This window comes from Bos taurus, chromosome 11 (genome assembly GCF_002263795.3).
Source record: "Bos taurus isolate L1 Dominette 01449 registration number 42190680 breed Hereford chromosome 11, ARS-UCD2.0, whole genome shotgun sequence".
In the NCBI taxonomy this organism is placed as follows: domain Eukaryota; kingdom Metazoa; phylum Chordata; class Mammalia; order Artiodactyla; family Bovidae; genus Bos; species Bos taurus.
In genome coordinates this window covers 4953373-4979080 of record NC_037338.1, presented here as the reverse complement: position 1 = coordinate 4979080, position 25708 = coordinate 4953373, and the positions used below count along the sequence as shown (strand labels likewise).

The following is a 25708-nucleotide window of genomic DNA, read 5'->3' as shown; positions in this document are numbered from 1 at the left end:
ATTACAATTGACCCTTGAACATTCCAGAATTCACTTACTGCTATCTCTGCCTCTGAAACAAATGAATTGATGAATGAATCACCCAAGGACAGGAAACAGTGTGGATAGAATCAGGACTCGGCTCTGGGTTCTTTGAATTCCACATCTTGTGATCTCTCTCCAAACACACACTTTCGCCTACCTTTAGCTCACTTAAAGATATGTAAAATGAAAACACAGTTATTATATTTATTGGAAAAAATAGGCCGGTAGATGGTTCAAACCCATGTTATTCAGCAGTCAACAATATATAGATGGAATGCTGGATGAGAGTCAGGATTAAAAAGGAAATGGTGCATTTAGAAGTCCCACTGAAGAATGCCTGACATGGGAGGGTTAAATACCTTCAGCCTTGTCACTCTTACCTGAGCCTGTGTGGTCTTCCTCTCACTAAAAGTAGTGACCACACAGTTGTAGATGAGAAAAGACAGAGCAAAGAACAGTCCTGAAGTGGTCTTGTCAGTTTCAGGCTACAGGCGGGACTCGCGTGTGCATTATTCCTGTGTGTGAATTCTGTACCCAGTTATGACGGGACAGTGTGGAGGCTGGCCCTGGTAGACAGCACAGGGCTCTGTACTGAGACATGGCCCCCTGGAAGAGCACTCAATATCAATTAGTGATCAGGATGTAAAGCCACTGTCTCTGGTTTTAATCTCTTTGTGCCATCAGTAGAGATTTGACAAGGTCAGTGCAGTGACAGACCACTTAACTTCCTGGAAACCAAATGCATTTTTAACTACAAGCGCTCATTGAGATCACTAATTCTCATTATAAAAATAGCAACATGATTGAAAGATCTTGTCCTATGGCTGGGAATCGGACTGAAAAAATCGATTATTAACTCTTTAACATCATTGCCTGTTAATAGAAGGCTAATACTTGTTCCCTAATTTACAGATACAAATGTGGAGATTAGGGAAGCCAAATGACTTGTTAATGATTTCTCTATTAATGGGTATATGCTTAATTTTAATAAAGTATATAAATGTTGCTATTTTAAGAGTTTGTCTTTGAGGTAATTCTGTGTTTTCGTTTTTTTTTTTTTTTTTTAATTTCATTAAAGTGAAGACATTGTAATATAGATGACCAATCATACTAAAGTGTAAGACTTTAATTTTTTAATAGTCTTTTAATTTTTTTTGTACATTGGCCATTTATTATTCATTCAACAAACATCTTCAAGTGCTTACTCTGTTGTGCCAAGAACTCTGCCAGAAACTGGTCATAAACGCATAAATAAGAGATGACATATCCACCATAAAATCTACTAATACAAGTAAATGACACTCGACAACATTTTTCTCATTTTGTTCTTTTCAATTCAGGATGGTATTTATTACTATACTAAAATCATAAAAAGTTAGCATGAAGGGGAGTGAGAAGAAACTGCTTAATGGGTGCAGTGTTTCACTTTGGGATGATGAAAACATTTGAAACTAAATAGGGTGACTATGACTCACAACACTGTGAATATATAAAAGGCCACTAAATTGTACACTTTAAAAATGGTTGGTTTTCTGTTACATGACATTCACCTCCTTTTTTTTTTTTTTTTTTTTAGATAATACAGTTTGCAGTTTCTCCTAATTAATACATTTATTTAGCTTTGTATTGTATGATAGAGTTGGAAGGTGTTGGAGAAGCTAGGAGCGGTCTCTTTCAGGCATTTCATCTTTCAGTAGAATTCTCAAGATTTTTTCTTACAGATCTTCAACATGTCTTGTTAAGGTTATTCCGCATTTATTTTTCTTGATAGTGTGGGTGGGATCTTTTTCATATTTTTTAAGTGTGTATTGCTGCTGCACAGAAGAGCTATTGAGCATTGACTGTTAATAGCCAACCACTTTGAAACCTCCCTTTAAAATAATAGTAACAGTGGACTCTTTTGGACTTTTCTAGATATATGATCAAAGAATCTTCTGAGGTCAGGAAAAAAGCCCGAGATGATCACAGTTCTGCGTGTTTTCCCTAGTGATACGTTACTTAAAGGGGCCCTAGGATTGTACTATTTTTGCATTCCTGGGACAGAGCCCACTAAGTTTCCACTAATTCTTAAAATATTTTATTGAATCATATTTACAAATAATCCCTTAAGGATTTTACACGGATTTTCGGAGGAGGATTGATTTATTTTCTTATGTGAGGTCTTCATACTAATTTAATAAAATAAATCACATAGCTTTCCATTACCTTCTACTTTGGAAGAATAAACATGTGGAAATTAGTTCTTCCTTGAAAGTTTAAAGCCCTTCACTTTAAAACTATTTGGCTTAAAGCCTTACTTGAAGATAATTTTTAATTTAATCTGCATTCTCAGATTTATAGGCCTAATCTCATTTTTCTTTATTTCTTATATCAGCTTTTTTCCCAGAAAGTTACCAACTTCATCAAACTTTATTAGTATTATTTTCTATATTAATGTTAACATCAATGCTTTCTTATGATTACAAGCCCTTCCATATATTTTATCCCCTTCTTATAACACATTATGTTTATTTGGACTTTTTTTATTGAACAGATTTTTAAGTGACTTTCTATTATTGTTTTGAGTAATGTGTTTTTGTTTTAAGAAATTATATTTTTGCTTTATAAATTATGACTTTTGTTTTATAAATATTTCATTGGTTTTCTCTATTTGTTATTTTCCTTTTGTATGTCTCCTTGATTTTAAATTTGTAATTGATTGCTTAGCACATACATTTTATTTTAAAAAAGAATGAAAGCTTTTAGTGTATGAATTTAGCTCTAATAGTATCCCATTATTTTGCTTTGCCATATTATAATTTTATTTTCCTGTAAATGTGAAGATTTATTTATAGTTATGTGGTGTTTGTTTTATTCCAAAAATTCTAGGAGATTTTTATGTCTACTGTTTTAATTCATAGCTTAATTGTTTTGATAACTTGTGACTATGGAGTCTGGACTATAAAACAACTGCTTTTAGGAATTTTCTGATGCTCTTTTGTAGCTCACCGTGTGATCACTTCAGTAGCTGTCTCACGTATACTTGAAGCATTGGGGTTTCCTCATGACTGTCTAGGTTCATTATGTCTCTCAGTTTAGCCTTGTTTAATTTTATTCTCAAATTCTCTATCCCCCTTATATGGTTGGGGTCTTCTTTTTGGTATCCTTTGTCTATTAGGAAAAGCAGAAGTGGATTAGAGACATCCAACCTTAAGAACTCTATTTTCTTTTTCTTGGCATGCCTGATTTTGATGCTCTTTCTTCTTTTTCTTGACACACCTTATTTTGATGCTCTATTTTTTCCTCATTCTGTGTTGTGCCCTCCAATTCAGTGTTTTTCTTATGAACTGTCCTTTAGTTGAAAATAATACTGCTACCATCTGCTGCCATTTTGTTTTTATTCTTGAGATACAGCTTTCTCTTTTTATTGTTCTGTGTTTTCTTTTTCCCCTTGATGTGTCAATGTCTCAGTGATGGTGGTGACAGTAGTTCTGAGAGGAAGAGGGGGATGTGAGCAGCAGAAAAAGAGGTGAACAGATCTGCTGAGCACATCCGGGAAATCAGGAGGGACATGCGAGAGAGATGAGGCCAGCCTGCCCCGGGGGTGACTGGGAGCAGAGGGCAGCCTGAAAGGGGAGGTGCTAGGTCTCATGTAAAACCTGCTGAGGAGAGCACGGCTGGCTGACTCTTGGCCTCAGGTGGCTCTGTCCTTGGATGAGACTGGCCAGGGATACAGTCAGAGGAAGGGGCTTCACGTGGATGTGGGAACCTGAACACCCCTGAAGCCAAGCTCAGATCCTCAGTCACTGCTTTTGGTAGCATTGACGAGACACCTCCTTTCTTTGTATCTCAGTTTCCCTCTGAATCAAGTTTGATTAGTCTTCTACAAGGTATGTAGAATAGTCAAATTCATAGTCAGAAGGTACATTGTTAGATGCCAAGCGGAGCTGGTGTTTAACGGAGACAGAGTTACATTTTAGGAAGGTGAAGAATTCAGGAGGTGTATGGGGGTGAGAGTTGCGTAGCTGTGAATGTACTCAGTGCCACTGAACTGTACAGTTAAATGTGGTTAAAATAGTAGGTTTTATATTATGTGACTTTTATCACCATTAAAAAAACATTAACAAAATAAAATATATGCAAAATGATGCTCTGAAAAAAATAGTAAGACATTTAAGAATACTTTTGTAGAAGTTTTTAAGACTCTGCATGTGACAAACAGGTCCTGAGTGAGGACCTTTTGAGTGCTTGCAGACAGAGGTACTGTGACTTTAAAACAGTGTTATTTCAGAATGAAAGTTCCTCCTTCCATGCGTCTGATGAAGAGTTAAACTATTTTTGAAAATAGGATGCGTACAGCTTCACTCCTCCGTAGTGAAATGCCATTTCCCACTGATTGGCTTCAGCCTTTTCTCCTTAAGCGCGGCTTGCTTCTTCCAGGCCTGTGTGCCTGGCATGGTAATTAGGGGCTTAGGCTCTCGGAAATAGGATGCTCCTGGATATTGCTGAAGCGCTCCTTACCCGCAGCTCCGCTCTCACGTTGTGCTGACAGTGTGTGGTGTGTATTTCCAAGCGGGAAAGATTTGAGGAAAGCAGTTCTGTGAAAAAGGAACGTGATCGACAACACTGTCGAGAAGAAGAATCAGCTGGGGTTGCTCGCTTTTAATTGAAGTTTAGTTGGAGGTTCAGTGAGGTGAGGCTGTTATGACAGATTTCAAAATGTAATGATAGGGAAATGGCGTGGGTTCATCAAAGTCAGAGTAAATAGGGAGCGACAGCTCAGCAACCCAGTGTGAAGCAACAGCTCCAAACCCTCACAAAATACAGAGTAATTCAAATTTTCATTGTGCAGCCCTCCTTCTCAGGGGGTACCTTTCCAAGGAAAGCAATGACTTTATTGCGAAAAATGTAAACAAAAATTTGGAGATGTAAATTACATGCATGTTTTAATCTTGTTCATAAACACTGAAAGTTTTAAAAATGTAAGTATAATCAAAATGTACAACTGCAGCTGAAACCATATTTGAGAAAGACTTTGAGAAAGAAAGCAGGTAAAAGGCCCCCCGATCTCCCTAACCCCCACGCCTAACCCATCCCAACCCTACATACCCATCCCCTTTGTAGATTTGGAAAAGGTGAAGTAGAATTCTGTCCTCCAGTTTCTGAGGGCACAAATTCTTGTCTCTGATGTGTTAATGTCACAGAAGAAATAAATGGTTGTATTAACTCTTTTTCTCCACTTCCTCTCCTGTCTCTTCCACTTTTGATTTATCCATGTGATGTTTGAGGTTAATGAGTAAGATCCAGAGTGACTAAGAACTGGATGATTTGCAGCGTGGGAAGAAAGGAGGAAATTTACCTAAATACTGTCCAGATTCTTTCATTCTATTCAGTAAGCATGACAGTGACCTCAAGTTGAGTCAGTTCTAGAGGTTGAGCTTGGAGAGATTGCATGAGGTAGTAAAATTCACTGAACCGGTGTTGAACAGGTGTGTGTAGGTTCTACCTTGACTGTCCCTTGCTGCCAAAAATGATTTTGGACAAGACTCTCTACTTCTTTGGGTCACAGTTTCTTCATCTGTTGAAGTCATCCAATTGGGTAAAATGAGCACTAAGGTTCCCTCCGTTTCAAACTGTCTACAATATTGTGCCTCATGGATCCACTCCAAACAACATAGGATCTGAGAAATTCGCACCCGATGTGGTGCCTTCCTTTGGGAACCCCCGGAGTCAGAGATGTTCCGGAAAAAGCCCAAAGTGTTCCTCGCCAAAGCCCCTCAGCCCTGTAATTTAAAGGTAGGACTCCCTGAGACTGTTGTGGAAGGCCTGTGTTCTGGCCTCATTCCTGGCACCTTCTCAGCTGGGTGAGGGGCCCTCCCAGGAAGGAAGGACCTGATGTCTGGCCAGACCCTCAGAGCTCACGGTTAGAGTTCCCACTGAGATGACCGAATGTAATAACCCTACGTCCTTCATCTACATTGACAAGGGAAGTGTTTAACAAGGCCTCTATGCTGTTTCCCTCTCCGAGTGTTCTATTTTCAGAGAAGGTAGTGGAAACTTATAGGATCATGAGGTGAGATACTAAGAGGAACCTGTCATCGACATAAATCACTTCAAATGAAATTGAAGTGTGGTATTCAGGGTAAGCTTAACTTTAAGGAACCAAACATATAAAGAGTTTTTGTAATAAGTTGTGTGCCTGGGTGAGTCCACCCGGAGAGTGTGAAGTCACGTTTTCCTTGGCTATTTGTTTTTAAGGTGGAAAATAACAAATACATTGAGAATTTAGGGTTGGAATTTGGAAGTGGGATAAGAGGAGTGGTTGATGGGTCCGAAGATACGTTTTCCAATTCACCCATTCATTCTCACCTGAACTCCAAAAGAGATCATTGTTCAAAGGACCATTGAAGCCTTTGTAATGGTTGCCTCTGGCTGCCCTGAAAAGAACGTAGGGTTTGAGTCAGTTTCAAAAAGAACTCTCTGATCTAATTTGACTGAAGTATCAGGATGGTGACATTTCCAGAGCAGTCCTGGGATAAGGCCCTGGAAATGGAAGTTGTGGGGTATAGTCAATGTGTTTTGCCAAAATAGAACTTTTGGGAAAACAGGAGAAGGGATGCATATAGGAAAGCGGAATGAGACATTAGTGAAAGCATTGGGTCTTCTAACCTTATCTTGATATTTAACACTGCTTTTTGCAGGGATAGACATGTAGATTATGTTGATGCTCTGTTACCAACAGTTGTGCTTTACACATTTTGTTGTTGATCTCTTAATGATGAGACTAGAAAGGAACCATGTATACCAAGATAGTGTTCCTATCTTAACTAAAATAGTGTTCCTATTTTAACTAAAACTTAGCAAATAATTTGTAAGGAAATAAACGTCACCTAAAAGTTATCAAACTATTGGATTAAAGTCCTAAATATCAAAACGAAAACTGTAAGACTCTTGGAAGAACACATGGGTAAATCTTCATAACCTTGGATTTGGCTATAGTTTCTTAGAAATAACCTCAACAGAGAAGCAATAAAGAAAAAAAATAGGTAAATTGGACTTCATCAAAATTAAAAATTTTGTGCATCCATGCACATTATGAAGAGAGTAAAAATACAACCCACAGAATGGGTGAAAACATATGCAAATCTTATATCTGATAAGGGTCTTTATCCAAAATATATCAAGAACTCTACAACCAAACAATAAAAAAACAACCCAATGAAAAACTGGGAAAAAGCCATTTCTCCAAAGATACACAACGGCCAATGTTCACATGAAAACATGTTCAACATCTTTAATCCTTAGGAAAATACATATTAAAACATCAATAAATTACCATTTCAACCCAGTAGAATGGCTATTATCCAAAACAAAACCAGAAAATTGCAAGTGTTTGGTAAAGATGTGGAAAAATTAGAACCTCCACACATTGCTGGTAGGAATGCAAAATGTCATAGCTGTTATGGAAAACACTGTGGCAGCTCCTCAGAAAGCTAAGCATAGAATGGCCATATGACCCACCAACTCAACTCCTATGTCTATAACCCAAAAGAAGCGAAAACAGGCATTCAACCAAAAACTTGTGCATAGATGTTTATAGAAGTTCTATCACAGTAGTCAAAGTAGAAAAACCAAAATGTCCATCAGCTGATGAATAGATAAATTAAATGTGATAATATTCAAATATAGTGGAATATTATTTAGCCACAAAAAGGAATGAAGTACTGACATAAGCTACAATGTGAACCTTGAAAACATTATTCTAAGTGAAACACACCACCCAGACACAAAAGGTCACGTAATGCAGAATTCATTTATATGAAATATCTAGAATAGAAAAATCTATAGTGAGAGAAAGTAAAAAGATTAGTGGTTACCAGGGGCTGGGGAGAGGGGGAATGAAGAGTTCCTGCTTAAGGGGCATGGGGCCTCCATTCAGGGTGACAGAAATGTTCTACAATTAGACGTGACATTGTGAATGCATTTAAGGCCAGTAAAGGCCTTATATACTTAAAATGGTTAAAGGCCATATATACTTAAAATGGTTAAAGTCGTTTATTTTATGTTTATTTTACCTTACCACAATTTTTTTTTAAAAAAAGTGTGCAAGCTGTAGAAAACTCCTAGAAACCATGCTGATGAAATACCTTTGCCAAACAAGTGAGCTCAGGTTTGAGAATGGATATAGCACAGCCTTTGGGATTGGGGAAAACATCTGGAAGACAAAACGTACACAGCTGAGGATTAGGAGTCCTGTTTCCTGGTCCAGGCCCTGCTGTTCTGTGGCCTGAGGGCAAGTCATGTAAACCTTCTGCGTCCCAGTTGGGAGCCTTGGACAAATCTTCCATATCTGGGTTGGAAAAATCTCAATCACGTATAGGCCCTTTTCAAGCCTCACATACGTTCATACAGCCATGCTCCTTACCTAGCGTGAAGTGTGGAATATTTCTGATAAAATACTCCACCACCAGGAAGAGAAAGTGGGGGGCACACAGGGAGGTCTGGGATTTGAAGGTACACTCTTTGGTGGAAAGTCCTCGAGTGGGTTGTGGTCAGCGTCCCCATTCCTGGGAACAGCAGGAAGTAGGTTCATTCACGCCTTCCTGACAGACACCCGTTCACTGCACATGCTTAAGGCTGTGTGACGCACGTGCTGAAGGACGCAGAGCCCCCAGGTGGGCGGGGTATGTGTCCTGGAGGGAGGAGAGATCTTTCCAGAGTCGGTCCGTGAATCACCATCATGGTGAGCACACTGAAGAGGAGTAAGTGCTGAGTAAACTACCATCCTGGTGAGTGCCCTGGAGAAGAAGTAAATGCTGCATGGCTGAATATTCCAGGGCCAGGGATGCTACTCTGAGCAAGTCACGGCTGACCTGCCCTCTGAAGGATGACTTGGAACAAACGAGGAAAACCAGCAATATGCAAGTCAGCATTCGTCGGGGAGAGAGGACCATGAGAAGGAAAGAGAACAGGGTGGGCTTGGGAAAGACATTGTGAAGAAAGCCTCATTCTGGGAGGTCACGCCGAGTGCTGGTCAATGTCACTGAATCAAAGGCCAGAGGAGTGTCTCACTGAGACCACAGCTGGCACTTCTACCGCAAATGCTGCTTTGTGGTAGAAGCACAAAACGTCCCCACAAAACCACCTCCCGTGCTCTGGGAGTGTGTTACCAGCAGGGACCACACAGCATCTCTGAAACTTAAAATGGTCCCCAGAGTTGGCCGTGACCTGACGTCCCCATTCCTTAGAGCCTGTACCGCGCCTTCAGCACAGGGCAGTGTGGGTGACATGACACCCAGCCTGCCCTTGGAGGATGTGTCTCCTTTTGGTTTTTCAGGTTTCAGCCCATCACCCTGTAAATCTAGGCTCCGGGGGTGATACAACTACCAGAGTCGTGCTTGGCATTTGGCAGGGCCCTTGCACGTATCCAGTGGGTGGACTAGGTGCACCTTGGCGGTAGAGGCCACCTTTCCTTCCACACTTTGATGGAGCCCCAGGTGCATGGAGCTCACACCTGCCAGTTGTGTGCTCTGCCCCTAAGGAGGCTGCCCTGCTTAGAGTTGACGTGGCTGGAGGATCCAATGCTGCAACTCTGGGGCGTGTGCGACGCTCCGGCCGCCCTGTCTGTGGTGCAGCAGCTGGGGAAGGGGGTGGTCTCAGCCATGATGGGAGCTGTCCCATTAAGGAAGTGAGTTCATCTGTACGTCCCCTGTGAGGCATGGCACCCTGTCCAAACTCTATTCAGTGCCATCTCTTCATTGTAACCATAACACTGTTCTATCAGGCTTAATGTTTTTTACCCTTTGCTTGCAGGAGAGTCGATCTGGAGAAACCAACAGCTGTGTTGAAGAAATCATTCGGGTAAGGATATTCTTTTGAAAATTTTACCAGTTGGTTGATGTAGGTTTTAAACAGAAGGAGGTGTGCGTCTGGAATATCAGAGTGAGCCCGGTGTTCATGTGCTGTTTGATCTTTACCCAAGTTGCCTAAATAAGACTTTACAAAACCACGCTTCCTTTAGAAACCTAGGAGCTACACCTCCATCTGGCCCCTTTGCACAGGCTGAGGTGACGCTGTATGAAGGGGGTCAGCTGGAAGATACAGCAGCAGAGTTGAGATGAAAAATATGGCCGTGTTCACATTCGGGTGCCCCCATTCATCTCCCTACTATTTAAAAGCATCTTTTAATAGTCCATGCTTCCCAGTCAGGCAGGGGTTGCCTGGTTATTTTTTTCCCAAACTTAATTAGAATCAGAAGCACTTGACAAAGAGGTAATGCTCAGTGCTGAAGATTTATTTCTATATTGTTACGCACGTTATTATTTTGCCTGGTCCTCTCAGTAAGCCTGTGCTTTTCATCATCATCATCTCACATGCACACCTGTGAACTAGTTTCACGCACAGATTCACTTAGGCTGGGCTGTTCTGCCATGTTAGTGTTCTCCTGAGTATTCAGACTTACAATCAGGATGTCCTCTTCAACCTATATTTTTTCTTCACTCATATTTTTTCATTGGAATAACCTAATAATTTATGGCTCTCAGAAAGCTGATATTACACTGGGCAAAACACCAGGGTAAATCAGACCAGATGGTGTGGCAATTCCCTATAAAGAAAAAATAACTTTATGTTAATATATTTTTAATGTTTGGACACCTTACAGACTTTTTGTTGAATTGCTTTGTGAGCTACAATAACACAATTATTTGGTTCAAAATTCTACGTTGACTGTCAAATCATTTTCAGAGGTAGAATATTTTTTATTCTTCCTGGAAAGCATTATGTCACAAATCTCTTCACTGTAGAATTGATGAAAATAATTAATTGAAGTTTGGTTTGTGGAGTTTGTAATGATTTCTGGTTTTGTGGCAGAGGTTTACAGAGAAAACAGTTGTCAGAAGTGTGTGGCAGCTTCATTCCTGGCATTTAAGTATATGCTGAATAAAATACATATTGTACTTTAAGTCTAAATTCTCTTTCCTGGGGCCTTGTTTCAGGCTAAATGCAAATCGTGTGAAATGCTAATGTACTTGTCCTGTTTTTCTCTCTCAACATACTTTCATGTTTTGGGTCCCAGTATTCGGTGTTTGGGAGAAGGCAATGGCAACCCACTCCAGTGTTCTTGCCTGGAGAATCCCAGGGACAGGGGAGCCTGGTGGGCTGCCGTCCCTGGGATCACACAGAGTCAGACACAACTGAAGCAGCAGCAGCAGCATTCAGTGTTTAAGCCATCCTCCTTCAATTGGTTTTGGCGTCTGTCTGAAAAGTGAGAAGACCACAACACACCGGTCCTCTTTTTGGCTTCACTGTGTTAAAAATCCTGCCCCTTCTGACCCTTTCTTGTCTTTTCTGAGGATATGGAAGAGCTCCGTCATTTGACCTTTCTGTTCTACACTCCAGGCAAGGCTTGGCGTTCATAAAGAGCTTGAGTAGTTCTCATACCAGAAGGATATGTGTTAGACAATGCGAAAATCACTTAAAACTGGATGCTGCAGTCAAGTGTTTAAACCATCATATTTTTTTTTCTTAAGAGCTTATTTGAAGTTCCCAGCCTCGCCTCACTCCTGTCTCCCTACAATGCTGACCCCTAACCCATCATACCACGGGTGCCTCCCTTGCCCACCTCAGGTCAGGTGTGGAGCAAGAGGGAAAGCCAGGACCCATGAGATAATTGATTTATGCACATGTGCGGGGTCAAGGGTGGGGGACACTGCCTTCACTGGAAGGCCTCGAGGAACAGCCGGCAAGGAGAGTGTGTAGACTGGGAGGTGCTGGTGGTGCTGGCGCTGTCGTGGGAGCCTTTTCCTGTCCCTCACCTGGCCACTTAAGGTGTCAGCAGTGGCCGTTGGTGCTTCGGGAGCTCCTAGAGGAGCATGCGGGTATTCCCAGTTTTGCCTGGAGTGTTTTCCTGGCTGTCACCTGCCTCTCACAGCAGGAATCCCCAGGATCTCTTGGCCACTTCTAAGCATCTCCTCCCCTGCAGACACACGCACAGGGCTCCTTCTCAGGTACAGCCTGTGGGGTCGTTTGTGTGGCCGTCATGCATCAGTGCCCTTCCCACGTGGTGGCCCCAGTGTCTAGACTTTAGAATTCACGATCTTGTGGAATGAATGAATAAACGAGTGAGTGAGTGAAAGAATACTCTAAAGGAGAATGGTGAGCATCAGTATGACGGCTCACAAGCGGATTCCCTTCACTGTAAATCATGGACAAGATGCATTGGCTGGGACTTCCCTGGTGGTCCAGTGGTTAAGACTCCAAGCTTCCAGAGCAGGGGGTATGGGTCCCATCCCTGGTCAGGGAACTAAGGTTCCATGTGCTGTATGCCCCGTACCCTAAAGAAAGAGGTGTGTTGGCCTTTTTAATGCTGGGTTACTCTGGACCGTCTTTGTGGAACCCAGTTTTCCTTACCAGGTTCTCTCCCCTTGGGATCAACTCAGGCAAACCTGATGTCATCAAGATCACCAGGGGTAATTATTATTTGCAGGCATCTTATTCTGAAAAGCAGTGTGGAGGAAGAGGAGGGTCATGAAAAATGCCTTAAAATAATTGAAGTTGAGATAGTCACTGAACAAGCGTTAGCGTGCCCTTTCCACATGGGAGGCACCGGGCATCAGTGGTAGGTTTTAGACAGATGTGACCCTGGCCCTTTTGGAACAACAATGTGCTGGAAGAGATAGATATTACATTATTTTTTTAATCTCATAAATAAACCTGTCCTGCTATTTGTGATAAATACTCAGAGTTTCCTGAACATTTTCTCTACCATTTATTACCTAAGTTGTGATCAAGAATAGTGTCCCTGAGGAAGCAGCCTGTGAATTGAGAGTTGGAGGATGAATAGGAAAGCAACGTAAAGAAAATAGTGGGGCTTCCCATCAGAAGGGGCGGAGAGCTCGGCTTGTCAGAGACCTGGGAAGGAAAGAGGAGGCCCGTTGCAGCCGGAGGGCGGATGGGAGAAGCCCGGCGGGAGAGGCCAGTCATTCGGAACCTTCTCGGCCACACTCAGGAACCGCTAAGCACCAGGGAGCCAGTGAAGGATCGGAGCTGGCAGGGATGTGAGCAGACTGGCTGTCATGGGGAGGAAGGGGAGGAGGGGGAGGCTGATGCAGGTCCCGGGTGAGGGATGCTGGGCAGAGAGACCTGTGAAGATGGAGGGAGAGGCTGATGCTGTTACCGAAAGAGTGGTTACTGAAAGCCAATAAACAGGCCCGGCTGGTGGAGAGGAAAGTTTGCTTTATTTTAGATGTTGGCAACTGGCAGAGGAAGGCTGCCATGTGTACAAAGGCAAGACCTTTTATAGCAGAAGTGGAGGGGGTACATGCAGAAACACAGTACAGTCAGCTCTGACAGCCGTCTTTAAATTGGTCATCGGTAGTCTGACCAGCATCATCTTGGTGGTTTTAGGTACAGTTAATCTTCAGTTCTATGATTGATTTGTTCCCATTTCTTTGAGGCCAGTTCTCAGAGTTGTGTCAGCTAATGTAATGTCATGGGTACAGTCTGGTCATCATGTAGTTACCTTCTTCTACCTGGGGTTTCAGTATCTACAAGACAGCTCACAGGCTATGGCTCAGAATATTATCTGTAGCCCTTGAAAAGGAGCTAAAGGTCCTTGACTGTGCTTAATGACTACATTATTATTTGGTCTCCTTTGTTCTGTCTCTGCACTTCTCATATCTCTGATTAAGCTTATTCTCTGACTAAAGTTTTCCACAGCAAAAGGCAAGCAGAGCACATTGGGGGGGTGGGGGTGGGTGTGGGCAGGGACCATAGGGTCCTGCCGCATTTAAGTGCTGGGCAAGAGGAGGGAGTATATCATACGATCGTTTTCAGATATCCTGAGTTTGAGGTGCCTTGTGATACTCAGGTAGACGTGGAGAATGTGCATAAGCTCAGAACAGAGGTCTGAAAGGCAGGCCAACATTTTGGATGAATTAGCACATTGGTTGTAAAACTGCAGAAATGGGTCCATTTGCCCAGAGAGGGACTACAGGCTGAGAAGCAATGAGAGCCTAAAGTCCACCATTTCAAGGCCAGGCAAGGGAAGAGCCACTGGCAAATGCCTGTGAGAGGGAGACAGCAGAGAACCTGAGGAAAATCATGACCGAATAGTCACAGAGTCGAAGCCAGGAGAATTTCCATTCAACTGGGCTCCCAGAATTTCCCAGAGGAGAAGAGAGAGGAGTGTGGAAGACCACCCTAAGGATTGGAAAGCAAGGTCATGGGTGACCTTATGGAGTACTGTTCCTTTTTTCTTTTAAATTTATTTTTATTTAGTTACTTTTTGGTCACACCATGCGGCCTGCTGGATCTTAGTTCCCTGACCAGGAACTGAACCCGTGCCCCCTGCATTGGAAGCTTGGAGTCAGCCACCGGACCGCTGGGGACGTGCATGGAGTGCTGTTTCTGTGGAGGAGAGGGGGCAGAGCCCAGACTGGAGAAAACTGGGGTGGGGGCCCTGAGTTTAGAAACTGCTCATGAGGAGAGGCCATGGTTTGCATTCATGCTCTTCATTTGCACTAAATTATGTGTGAGTGCGTGTTCCCTTGCTCGCTCGTGTCCTACTCTTTCGTGAGCCCATGGACTGCAGCCCGCCAGGCTCCTCTGTCCCTGGGATTCTCCAGGCAAGAACACTGGAGTGGGTTGCCATGCTCTCCTCCGGGGGATCTTCCCAACCCAGGGATCGAACCTGCATCTCTTGCGTCTCCTGCCTTGGCAGGTGGATTCTTTACCACTAGTGCCACCTAGGAAGCCCAGATTCTATATGGACCACCAACAAGGACAGGATGACATTTATTGGAGAAGGAAATAGCAACCCACTCCAGTACTCTTGCCTGGAAAATACCATGGACGGAGGAACCTGGTAGGCTCCAGTCCATGAGGCCATAGAGAGTCGGACACGACTGAGCGACTTCACTTTCCTTCTTTCACTATGTCTGAGACACTCTTTTAAGGTTCTTGCCTATGTTTTCTCACGGGGCCATCACAGCTGCCTGCTGTGTAGTTGGGAACTATTCTCATCCCCATTTTACAGAGGAAGAAACTGAGGCAAGGGGAGGTTAAACACAGAGAGCCGCGGCACCCAGCTGCCATGCAGCAGAGCCGGGATTTTTGACCAACTCTGTCTGGGATCAGCACCGCCCCCCACCTGCAGTGCTGTCTTATTAAAGCAAGAAGCACCCCCCTGGCTCACTCATGAAACCACTCAGGCATTTTGCCACGAAAGGGAGGTTTCCCGCTCCCACGTGTTTGTGATCCTAAAGTGCCTGATCACGCGTGCGTGCAGTTGAACTCATGGAGGTTTTATGGCCAACATTAACAATCTCACCTTTAAACTTCATTTGCCTCTCCCCTCTCTTATTTTTGCTGAGGTGACTGTTTTCAAGTCATTTGAATATTACATTATGTTCTCAAGTACAATTATTTTTTATCCTCGCTCAGAGAATTTCATTCCGGGGACCTAGTAAATCTATGTATTATGGCAAAATTCATTTAACCAAGGGACAAATTATAACGGAGTTCTATGGAGATGAGCTCCAAGGTCTGGGAGCCCTCCTGGCTTGACATATGTTTGTAACAGACAGTTTTCTAAGTTACACTGTATTTCATCCTTAAGGGCTCCAGTGCTGTAATACGTAGGTGCTTTTCCTAGCATTATCCATTCACGTAGAATGGCATTAACATTTGTTCAGCAAATAAAATCCATTTACAATGCAGTGGGGTCATGTGGGGCTGAAACTAGAATGCACGGATTTGATTCCAGATAGCTCTAGATGGTGGTTATTGAGAGGCACCCTCATAACGTAGGGAGCCTTTGTAATAAGAGGCCAATGTTTGAGATCTGGTTTGGATATAAAGGATGGATTTACAGACAGTCTCAGGGCACCATCTGAGCAGATTATCTTCTTGGCTTTCATCTTTAGTCACTAATTTAATTCCAATTTCCTGCAAAATATTCATGGTGGATATGTACATAGAGTTGCCTTTCTGCTCTATGAAGAGGGTAACCAGGACTCGTTTAAATTCTGGAGACCCATACCGATTTCCTGACACTGTGAGTGGCCAGGTGTCCAGCAAATCGAGGGAACTCAACTTCCTTGGTTTTCTGGAAACTGAGGAGCCTCCTAGAGAAGATTTCCAGTTGCGTTTCTGGGAGGTCTGTGAAAGAGGAGAGAGTTGAGGTTACCATCAAAAACCATGTACATCATCATGCCACCTCAACATGACCAGGCCCTGAGTGGTGTGCCAAGAGAAACCTGATGCTCAGGTGTCCACAAGCTCCTTAATCCAAATGAAAATACGTGTGTGTGTGTGTGTGTGTGTGTGTGTGTGCGCGCTCAGTCGTGTCCAGCTCTTTGAGACCCCATGGACTGTAGCCCGCCAGGCTCCTCCATCCATGGGATTTCCCAGGCAAGAATACTGGAGTGGGTTGCCATTTCTTCTTCCAGGGTATGTTCCTGACTCAAGGATAAAACCTATCTCTTGCATCTCCTGCATTGGTGGGCAGATTCTTTACCACTGTGCCACAAAGATACATTAACCCCTCTTGGAGAAAATAGAAAACAGAGACTCTTGTTTTAAGTGTTCTGTTTGGGTCATTTGCAGAACTGGACCGAGGTCAGATCTGCCCTGTTTCCGACCAGACAGGCATTTTCTGCCTCATGTTGTTTTCTTTGTAAATTATTTCATTTGTTTCAAGTAGTAAGGATTTTATTCACGACAAAATGAAGCCCACAAATGGCAAAATCAGGCTGGGCATAACTGCAAAGGAGCCCTATTTACATATCCCATTGCTTGGTATAGTAAGATAGAATCAAAGCAAAAGTAATAGTGATGGAGGTCTGGAGAAATTCACCACGCAAACTGCGTGTCTTATCCAAGATATATGGGTTTCATTTGGCAGTGTCTTGTTTTGATTTTTCTTTTTCTCATTTGGCCACCTGGATTGAAAGACCCTGATGCTGGAAAAAAATTGAGGGCAGGAGGAGAAGGGGAGCGACAGAGGAGGAGATGGTTGGATGGCATCACCGACTCAATGAACATGAATTTGAACAACCTCCGGGAGATAGTGAAGGACAGGGAAGCCTGGCATTCAGTAATTCATGGGGCACAAAGAGTCAGACACAACTGAGAGACTGAACGAAGACACCCCGGATGGATAGAGACACAAACATCATGTAAAGTATCTTATTTTACATCTGAAGGTGCAGTTTTGCTAGGTGTTATGAGTCCTTTGGCTGAAACCAGAAGCCCTACTTAAGTGGCTGTGTGTCTCTCCCTAAGGGTCCTGGTGCCTATGAGGGGGTATCCTGAAACTGCTGCTAGTTTCAGGGCCATGGGCTACACTCTGTAGGCTTTGTGCGGATGCCAAAGCTGTTTAGTTTCTAACAGAAGCGGGGTGAGAATTTTATAATTCAGAATCTGTTCTGAGCCCAGAGGCTTCGGGGCAATGGCCAGAGGGACCTCAGAGGTCTGGAAGCTCCAGTCCGGAGTGAATGCCTTTGCCTTTCTGTGTTTACGTGGCCACGTGCATGGATACATCACAGAGGCTTACAGAACCAGGAGTGTAGAAGCAGGAGCGGGTGTTAGCCAGCCGAGCGGCACGTGAACACACTCTCCACCCGCACAGTCTCGGGTGCGTTCTGATACCATAGTCAATATCTTTGCTCCCATGTTTGTCAGTATCTTGCTGAGAAGGGGCCACCTGGAAGAGAGGAGCAGGCCCACAAATAGTAACAACAGCTGGATGCTACAGGCTGTCAAGGAAACTCAGGCGCTGGTGCCTCCTGCTGTGCCCAGGTTGGGCCAGGTCTGCGTGTCAGTAGCCAGACTGCATGATGGTGGGGTTCCCAACAAGGTCAAAGACACAGCTTCCTCATTTCGCATCAGGATGCTGGGCGAACTTCAGCACTATATGAGAGGACCAGGGCATTAAATATACTTGAGTTGTAAAGTTTTCTGTTGCTCTAGCCTTGCAAGGCACATCCACAAAGCCAGAGAGATAATAAGATTGACTGTGACTCACAAAGAAGTAGATTTACTCAGTGCTTTAGAACGCTTGCCGGACTCACAGGAGGAGCTCAGCCCGCGCTTACAGGACAAGTGGGTTACAGAGAGAATGTGGGCGAGAAAGCAAATAGAGAGGCATTCCTCTGAAAGGCGGTGTGCATGGTTCAGCCCCAGCAACACAAGAATGTAGAGGGTGTGGCAGAGCCGCCCGTGGGGTCCATTGGATTACACAGTGTCATGTGTCCACTCCTGTTTTCACAACGTCTCCGAGTGCTTTGCTTCTTTATATTTCAGTGAGCCTCCATTCTCATAAAGATAAGCGCTTGCATGTGGAGCCTGTGCAAATCCTCATTTATCTCTTTCCGTGAATGAGATTTACCATGCGGTGTTGTGGGCCCTTGGTGGGCATTCAGCACCCCTGACCAGCACTCCTGCCTCCACATGCCCTCTCTTACACCACGTGCCCCTGGATTTACTCCCATCCTGGCAGCCCTTCCCTCCCAGTCTCCTCCATGGACGTCTCTCCCTGTAGCTGTCCCTTAGCTGTAGGTCTCCTACCCCGGCTCTCTCTCCTTCTCACAGGCTGGCTTCCTCGGTTCATGTTCACAGCTGTGCTGAAACGGGTATCAATCAGGTATATTTATCAGGCTCTGTTTCCTGATTTTCATGCTCACCTGTCCCATGCCCCCAGATCGCCCCACCAGATGTGTCATGAGACTGCTGCCCTGAGGTCGCCTCTCACTGCAACTGGCTTTTCCTCTGCTGGCTTTCTCCTGAATCTCCTCCTGATGGGTCCATTTCTTCCTGTCCCCATCACCATCCTTCAGGCACCATCCTTTCCCACCTTGATTACTCCAGAGACCCCCTTTCTGGCCTCCAGTCTCCTGCATCCCCCAGCTCTCCCCAGTGCAGGCAGAATCAGCTTTCTAAAGAATGTTTGCTGGAAACACGTTAGTGGCTTCCCCAGGCTCAGGACATGGTCGGGTTCCTGGATGTGGTCTACAGAGCCACACTTGCTCCAGCTCCCCGTAGTGTTCAGCCTGTCTCTCTCCGCTGCCCACCTCCACTCTGTCCACGACTTCTGTGCAAGCAACACCACAGCCCTCTCCTTCTCCTCCAGGCTTCACTCTTACTCTGTCTGCCCCTGACCCCAAACATCCAAGTGTGTCTTTCTTGTTCTCTAAGCCTCACTTAAGATGCCACTTCCTCCAGGAAGCCTTCCTGATTGCCAGAGTCTGAATACATGCTCCTGTTCTATATTCCACAGGGACCCTTTTCTTTTATCACAGCGCTTGTTGTATGGACTGATAATGGCCTTTCTTAAGCCCCATTAGGCAGTGACCATTATCTCCAGGGGCTAGCAAGCAACTAGCACGTAATGGATATTTAATTAATGCTGAATAAATGGATAAGGAATAATGAATGAATGAATGACTTTGACCTTTTGCTCAATGTCTGTTTTTGCTCTCTACCCTGTTGTCCTTCCCAAAAAAGACTGAAGTGCTTTTTTGAAGCATAAGCTTGAAGCATAACCTGAAACATAAGCTCTCCAAGGACAGTCAAGATTGTTGGGTTACCTGGGAGCATGAGGACACCTTCTGCAAGAGCGATGAGAATTCACTTAATAACTCCTGAGGGTTGGAAGTGGAAAGGACATACCACTGATGTCCATACCAGAAGAGCTCAGACCTTTTGTGTAGTATCTGCTAACTGTAGTCTGATTATCTTTCATGAGACGGAGGTTTCTGTTTTGATATCTGATGAATCTACAAGTTGAAGAAATCAAAGTGTTAAATTTGCAGGGATAATTCAATTACGATGTTGATCATGGAATTGGGAGAGAGAAGTCAAAGCTATTTCCATGACTAATATGCTCTGTCTAAAGCCATTCTTGGAACAATTAAAGCACACCTACCCAAAGTTATCAACTCAAGAAGTACATTTTAAGACTGTACTTACTATCGGGAAAATCACACGCAGGTTTCTTTGTTTTTTTCACCTGGAGCGTTGTGATATTACACTGATGTGCTGCACATTACTATTACGTGCTCACAGGACAGTTTTGAGTAATTTCTAAGATCAAAATTGATCATTCGAGGATTGACAGGATACAGGCCTGGAAAATTAGAACATCTATCTAGATATTAATCATAGTTTGTTTTTTAAACAAATTTTTGAGAATAATTCACATACCCATTGAACTTTTACAATCCAGTGGCTTTTAGTACATTCATATAATTGTGTGTCCTTCACCACAGTTAACTTTAGGACTTTTCATTACCCCCCAAAAAATAACCCCCACCTCTCAGCCATCACCTCTCTTCCTTCCCCATCCGCTCCAGCCCTAGGCAACCATTGACCCGCCTTTTGTCTCTATAAATTTGCTTATTCTGGACATTGCATAGAAATGGAATCACACAGTATGTGGTCTTTTGTGGCTGGCTTCTTTCTCTTACAAAGTGTTTTCAAGTCCATCGTCTTTTAAATAAGAGATAATTACCTGTAGTTCTTACACTTGTAATTATTTAGACATTGCTGTGTGTGCTCAGTCACTCAGTCATGTCCTATTCTTTGTGACCCCATGGACTGTAACCCACGAGGTTCCTCTGTCCACAGGATTTTTCATGCAGGGATACTGTAACAGGTTGCCATTCCCTCCTCCAGGGGATCTTCCCAACTCAGGGGTTGAACCTGAGTCCCCTGCTTGGCATGCAGATTCTCTACCACTGTGCCACTTGGGAAGCCCATGTAGACATTATAACATTAAAAAAAAAAAAACCCTGATTTTTTTTTTGCAATTTCATGTATATGTTGTCTTGTAAATTCTGACATATTTGATTTATAGTTGTGCAGTTCTTGTTTTTTTTAATAATTGTTGGAGGCAGTGAGATATAAGTATTTTAAAAACATAGGGATTGAGACTCAGGACATTTTTCATGACTTTTAGAACATGCGCCCATATTTATCTACATGTTGTTTTGTTCTGATTTTGAAAGCTGTCCACACACACAACCGCAATGTCAGAATAGGAAATCCAGTCTCAGCATTCTTTCAGCTCCAAATTAACTGGTTTTTGCACACGAGGCATTTTCGCATTTGTATGTGGCTCCATTCCTGGGCCCACGTGTAGCCAAGAAATTCTGGAGATTCACTGTGCTCAGCCTGCTTCCTAACACTTTTAGTTCTGTTGATAAGTTAGAAAAAGGACGCCCCTTTCTGTCTCTCCAGATACAGTAGTCCTCTTTTATCCGCAGTTTCAGTTACCCGTGGTCAACTGAGCTCTGAAAGGATTAAATAGAAAATTCCAGGAATAAACAATTAGTAGATTTTAAATCACATGCTATCCTGAACAGCATGATGAAATCTTGCACCATCTCACTCCATCCCACCTGGGATGTGAACCATCTCTTTGTCCAGCGCAGCCCACCCGTTAGTGACCTTGTAGTCTTCTTGGTGTCTTGGTACTTGTATTCAAGCGGCTCTAATTTTTCTTAATAATGGCCCCAAAGTGCAAGAATAGATACTTGCAGTTCAGATATTCTCTGACTGTGCCTAATTTATAAATAAACTTTATCCCGTGTGTGTGTGTGTGTGTGTGTGTGTGTGTGTGTGTGAGAGAGAGAGTCAGTCGTTCAGTCATGTCCAGCTCTTTGCAACCGCAAGGACTGTAGCCCACCAGGCTCCTCTGTCCATGGAATTCTCTAGGCAAGAATACTAGAGTGGGTTGCCATTCCCTTCTCCAGGGGATCTTCCCAACCCAGGGATCAAACCTGGGTCTCCTGCATCGCAGGTAGATTCTTTACCATCTGGGCCACCAGGGAAGCCCAGATTTTACCATACTTATGTGTTAACATATATAGGAAAAAAGACAACGTTTGCAGGGTTTACTGCTATCTGTGGTTTAAGGCACCCACTAGGGTATTGGAATGTTTCCCCCCTAGATAAGAGGGGATTGCTGTATTGAGTTGGAAAATAATTGTCATATCCTGACACTGTTGTTGCTGTTTTTAGTCGCTCAGTTGTGTCTGACTTTTGCAACTCCATGGACTATAGCCTTACAGGCGCCTCTGTCCATGGGATTTCCCAGGCAAGTTTACTGGAGTGGGTTGCCATTTCCTGCTACAGGGGATCTTTCCGATCCAGGGATCGAATCCTTGTCTCCTGCATTGGCAGAAGAATTCTTTACCACTGAGCCACCAGGGTATTCTGACACTAGATGATCTATTTTATTTTTTAGAGTTTCCTCTTCTTTTGCCTCCCACTAAAAAGGCATATCTGTTTATCCAAATGGATGTCTTTCTCCCCTGAATTTCCTAAAAAGTTACAGGAGTATAACTCATGGGTAGTTTATTATTGTCATCCTAAATAACAAGAGTTCTGTGGTTCTATGGAATTAAAAATACTAAACATGTTATATTCTACTTCTTTTCTTTTTTTTTTTTTTAAAAGGTATTTTTCTGTGAACATTGATTAGGCTTCTGGAACCTGATTAAAAAATCTTAGATCAGCATTATTATTGATACATTATGTGCTAATTTAAAACTCTATTCTTCAGTTACTCATAAATATCTTTTTAATGATCTCAAATATAGATTTGTCTCTGTTTATAAAGTGCACATTTTCTAAAAATCACCCTGGGAATCTATATTAATTAATTCAACATTATTGGTTTATTTATATCTTCGTATTTTATTTATGAATCATTTTTGTCTTCCTTTCTCTGGCAGTAACTTGTGATCCCATAGTATTTTTGGTCATTTTTAAACCTGTTTTTTGAATTCAGTTTAACAGTGGATACCTGGGTGGAGGACAGGGAAGGGTAGGCTTTTAAAAATAGAACCTAAATTTAGCTAAAATTGTTGATACAGCATCTTAAAAATGACCAACTCCCCGCAACCTACCCTGGAAACCAAATGACATTTTCTGACCCTGGTGAGTCAAAGATTCAGCTTCAAACAGGAAAGCCATTTGAAAACTCAGCTGCCAATAAACCAGAGAGAAAGAGAAAAAAGGGAGAAAGAAAATTCAGCCACAATGCATGAAAAAGGTGGTGTCCTGAGAGATTCCCTCCAGGACCCCAAGATTAAAACCTCCCCTCTGGGCTGCAAAACCAGAGCTGATCATTCCTTTTCCCTTTCTATTTCCTTGTTTTTTTCACCAAAGTCTCTCACTCACACCTCCACCCACACCCCAGGCCCAGACTCTGGAAAAAGGCAAGTGAACACTAAGTTCTTTCGGACGTTGGTGGTTATTGTTGTATGAAATGAGGAGCCCACTGTGATGTGAATACAGACCCAGGAGCAGATTCCTGACATGTTCAGAAGAGTGTAGACGGTGATGGGGGGTAGAGGGGCCTTGGTGACTGGAGTCATCTCGAAAGACCATCAGCAACCCTTAGAAAGTTGAAATGATTAATTACTTCAGTACAAAAGGAGACTTGTTAAGAATAAGCAGGGGACAGAGTGTCAGCTCCAGGGGTGACCGACTTGTCTGCTTAATAATGTGTTTTTAAAGTGCATGCCACATCAAAAGCCAAGCACGTGCACATGGGGGGAAATGGAAAGAAAAAGCAGTGGGCATAATATTTGGTGTGTTAGAACACATGTTTTGGAGATCAGATTAGCAATAACTTTGGTTGGAGCATTTTTAAAATGCATTCCTTCTGCCCACCCAACCTCCCACCCACCCCCCACCCCACCCCAAGTCTTAGCAGTGCTGGGAAAACTCAGGAAGTAAAAACTTGCAGGACGTGTGCTGGACCTTTTATTACCAAAAATGATAAAGAGCCCATCAGAGCAACATTGCACGACAGCCTCCTTTTTTTGAAGGTGCAGGGATCTTAATAGACTCTGTGGACTGAAGCAGACTGCGTGAACTAAAGCAACAGAAGCAAGAACGGTGGCATGGCGAACCATGCATCGACGGCTTTCTGTGCTCTTGCTATGTGCTCTCTCCTTTAATCCTCACTCTAACCCTGGGTGAAGTCATCCTCATCTTCCAGAGCAGGAAACTGAGATAACGGGAGAAGAACGCATAATAAATAATAGACACAGTTAGGGTTTAAACTCCAGACTCCAGAGCCTAAGTTCAGAAACCAGATAGAGTGATTTTCAACACATAAGACTAGGCAAACTCTCCTTGTGGGGATGCATCTGGACTCTTGTGTTTGCATCACCTCTCTCTCCTGGCCTCGATGATATAAAAGCATGCTCGTGGCTTCCACTGTTGCTTCAGTGGGAAGAAGCTGTACAGGGCTTCCAGCAGTCTCGTTGAGGACTGATACCTGACATGTGGCACAAGGGGTGCACAGGAGTACTTTTGAGGGACTTCCCTAGTGGTACAGTGGTTGAGAATCCATCTGCCAATGTAGGGAACACAGATATGATCTCTGGTCCAGGAAGATCCCGTGTGCCACGGAGCAACTAAGTCCATGCACCACAACTGCTGAAGCCCGTGCACCCTAGAGCCCTGTGCTCCACGACAAGAGAAGCTACCGCAATGAGAAGCCGTACACGACTAGAGAGTAGCCCCTGCTTGCTGCAACTAGAGAAAGCCCTCGCGTAGCAATGAAGACACAGCGCAGCCATAAGTAAATAAATAAATAAATTTTTTCAAAGAGTACCTTTGATAGTTCCTTACAAGCTGGTCTCTAGCATGTATTTATGTATCACCCAGTTACTGAGTAGTGCGTCTTGAAGCACAGGGTTCTTTTGCATCAGCCTGTGTTTTGCCTCCCTCCATAAAGCTCTGTTACTGACACCACCTGCCCATATTACTCTTCGTAAGAGCTCCAGCAATCAACATTGTCCTCCTTTCCAGGAGAGGGATGGATAAAGATGGAGAGTCAGAGGCCCCAAGAGGCCACAGCCCACATGCCTGCCCGGGTGTGAGTTTTCACCCCAGCTGGAGCTCTTGCATCAGACACTGTTCAACAACAGCTCAGCCGCTGACCAGCCCGGTGACAGCCAGTCAATAGAGATTTCAATACAGCGTGCATTTCGCAAAGAAGAAAGGCATTGTTCTCACTCATTATGTGATGTGGTTGTAACATCTATTGCCAGATAAATTTGTGGATACACACATCTTCGTGAGTCAACATGTCTAACCAAATGTTTTCATTCATCACACACAATTCTGGAGGTAAACCAATCTTGCAAAGCTGTGATTGAAATAAACAGTTTATTTTGAAACTGATGACTGTTAGCTGCTATTATTCTCATTAGGATAATCAAGTAGTTTCAAATTCATTAGAGATGAGGTTCACTTAAGGAAATATCCATCTGTAAAATCCAGTTGTAGAGTATTGACGAGATTATCTTTATTGCTAGGAAATCATTGCTTTGCTAAAGGACTCCTGCCTACAGGAAAGGATTAATGTGGGATTAATAGCAAATTCCTTTAGATATCTAGAGTCTAGGTGTCTGCTTACAGCTTTTTTTACAAGGTAGTATTACTAGAAAACAAAAGCATTGGAATCGCTTTGAGTTTGATTGACAAACAATACAATATAAAGACAGTACTTCCTCGGAATAAATATCAAAGCCAGCGGGATATTATAAATCACTTTACAAAAATACCATTTTTAAAACAACTGTTGAGGTGCATACACTTGCAAAGCAGCCACGAAGCAAGTAAATGCAGACGACACCCCCTGGTGGAACACTGTTTGTAGGTGGACGATGGTTTTTTTATC

General features: G+C 43.3%; 1 protein-coding gene across 6 annotated transcripts in view; it reads left to right on the top strand.

Moving 5' to 3' along the window:
* Positions 1–25708, top strand: part of AFF3 (ALF transcription elongation factor 3) — a 631738-nt gene that overhangs the window by 310391 nt on the left and 295639 nt on the right. For all 6 annotated transcript variants that reach the window (XM_059891654.1, XM_059891653.1, XM_059891652.1 and 3 more), the window contains one exon: positions 9817–9864. In XM_059891654.1, coding sequence (XP_059747637.1) covers positions 9817–9864 — 48 coding nt within the window. The remainder of the gene's footprint in view (positions 1–9816; positions 9865–25708) is intronic.